This window comes from Mandrillus leucophaeus, unplaced genomic scaffold, assembly GCF_000951045.1.
Source record: "Mandrillus leucophaeus isolate KB7577 unplaced genomic scaffold, Mleu.le_1.0 Scaffold297, whole genome shotgun sequence".
NCBI lineage: Eukaryota > Metazoa > Chordata > Mammalia > Primates > Cercopithecidae > Mandrillus > Mandrillus leucophaeus.
In genome coordinates, this window is record NW_012103109.1 from 2,432,227 (window position 1) to 2,434,151 (window position 1,925).

General features: G+C 54.1%; 1 protein-coding gene across 1 annotated transcript in view; it reads right to left on the reverse strand.

Moving 5' to 3' along the window:
* The window catches only part of KIF7 (kinesin family member 7), a 22,986-nt gene that overhangs the window by 7,281 nt on the left and 13,780 nt on the right, over positions 1 to 1,925 (reverse strand). Inside the window, exon 12 of the mRNA XM_011986344.1 lies at positions 1,243 to 1,445. Coding sequence (XP_011841734.1) covers positions 1,243 to 1,445 — 203 coding nt within the window. The remainder of the gene's footprint in view (positions 1 to 1,242; positions 1,446 to 1,925) is intronic.

Sequence of the window (1,925 nt, forward strand, 5' to 3'; positions counted from 1 at the left end):
GCCTGGGCAATAGAGTGAGACTTGGTCTCAAAAAAAAAAAAAAAAAAAAAATAGGATGGAGACCATTATGGGCTGCATTGTGTTTCCCCAAAATTCCTATATGAAAGCCCTAACCCCCAGCACCTCAGAAAATGACTATGTTTAGAAAGAAGGTCTTTAGAGAGGCGATTAGTTTAAATGAGGACATTAGAGTGGGCCCTAATCCAATATGACCAGGCTCCTCATGAGAAGAGGAAGAGATACCAGGGCTGCAAGCAGGCAGGGGAAAGGCCATGTAAAGACACAGCCAGGAGGTGGCCGTCTGCACGCCAAGGAGTGAGGCCTCAGGGGAAACCAGACCTGTGGACACCTTGACCTCGGACTGACAGCCTCCAGAGCTGGGAGAAAGTAAACTTCTGTTGTCTAAATCCCCCTAGTCTATGGAAGTTTGCTATGGCAGCCGTAGCAAACTAAAACAGACAGAGAATGCATGAATTAACAAAAGGGGATGGAAAGGGTGGATATACCTGCGGATAAATGGACAGGTGGTCAATCCCCTGATAAAAGGCTAAATCAGCTAGGCGCGGTGGCTCATACCTATAATCCCAGCACTTTGGGAGGCCCAGGTGGGCAGATCACCTGACATCAGGAGTTCAAGACCAGTCTGGCTAACATGGTGAAACCCCGTCCCTACTAAAAATACAACATCAGCTGGGCATGGTGGCGCATGCCTGTAATCCCAGCTACTCAGGAGGCTGAGACAGGAGAATCACTTGAACCCAGGAGGCGGAGGTTGCCGTGAGCCAGGATGGTGGCCCTGTATTCCAGCCTGGGCAACAGAGTGAGACTCTGTCTCAGAGAAAGACTAAACCGATGCATGGATTTGACGGACACGTGGACCAACGGGTAGACAGACAAGGGAGTATGGGATGGAGGGGTAAGCGAATGGAGAGCTGGAAGGGGGACTGGGGGACAGAGAACTGCATGCTACAGGGTAGGTTTCTTTAGATGCCCACCTTTCACCCTCTCGTTGGTCTCCCAGGTAGTCTTCAGGCAGGACCTGCCCCACTGCCTCTACTATGTGTAAAGCCGGGCGGACCTCCGGCTTCTACACGATACCAGACTCACCCTGGGGGACCAGAGCTGGAGCACAAGGTTCCACAGTGAACTTGGACCTCAGAGCCCACATGTCCTGGTCCCAAGGATGACAGCCTAGGAGGCAGGAGTCACCCCAGCAGCCCACCCTGAGGCCCTGAGACTGACCTGCACCTGGCTCTGGGCCGCAGCGACCCTCCTGCGGAACTCCTGGAGCCGAGACCGCTCGCCAGCATCCTGGGGCTCCTTGCCCTCGAGCTCCCGCAGCTGCCTCTGGCCTTCGCTCAGCTCAGCCCGCACCCGCTCTGCCTCCTGCTCCAGCTCCCGGATACGCTGGCTGTGCTGGCGGTTCAGGGCCTGAGCTGCCTTTCCTGGAAGAAAGCAGGACTGTGTCAGCACAGGCAGCCCTGCTCCACCAAGAGGGCAAGCTGTTTGTCCCCTTGGGAGGTTTCCCAGCCCTTGGACATCTGCGTGGGTTTCACCAAGCCTTTGTACCACCAGTACCACGGTTTACTTAATATTTTTCTTCAAATCAACTCTTATTTATTTATTTATTGAGACGGAGTTTTGCTCTTTTTGCCCAGGCTGGAGTGCAATGGTGCAATCTCGGCTCACTGTAACCTCCACCTCCTGGATTCAAGTGATTCTGCTGCCTCAGTCTCCCAAGTAGGTGGGATTACAGGCACGCGCCACCACACCTGGCTAATTTTGTATTCTTAGTAGAGATGGGGTTTCACCATGTTGGCCAGGCTGGTCTCGAACTCCTGACCGCAGGTGATCCACCCGCCTTGGCCTCCCAAAGTCCTGGGATTACAGGCGTGAGCCACCGCGCCCAGCCTCAACTCACCTTT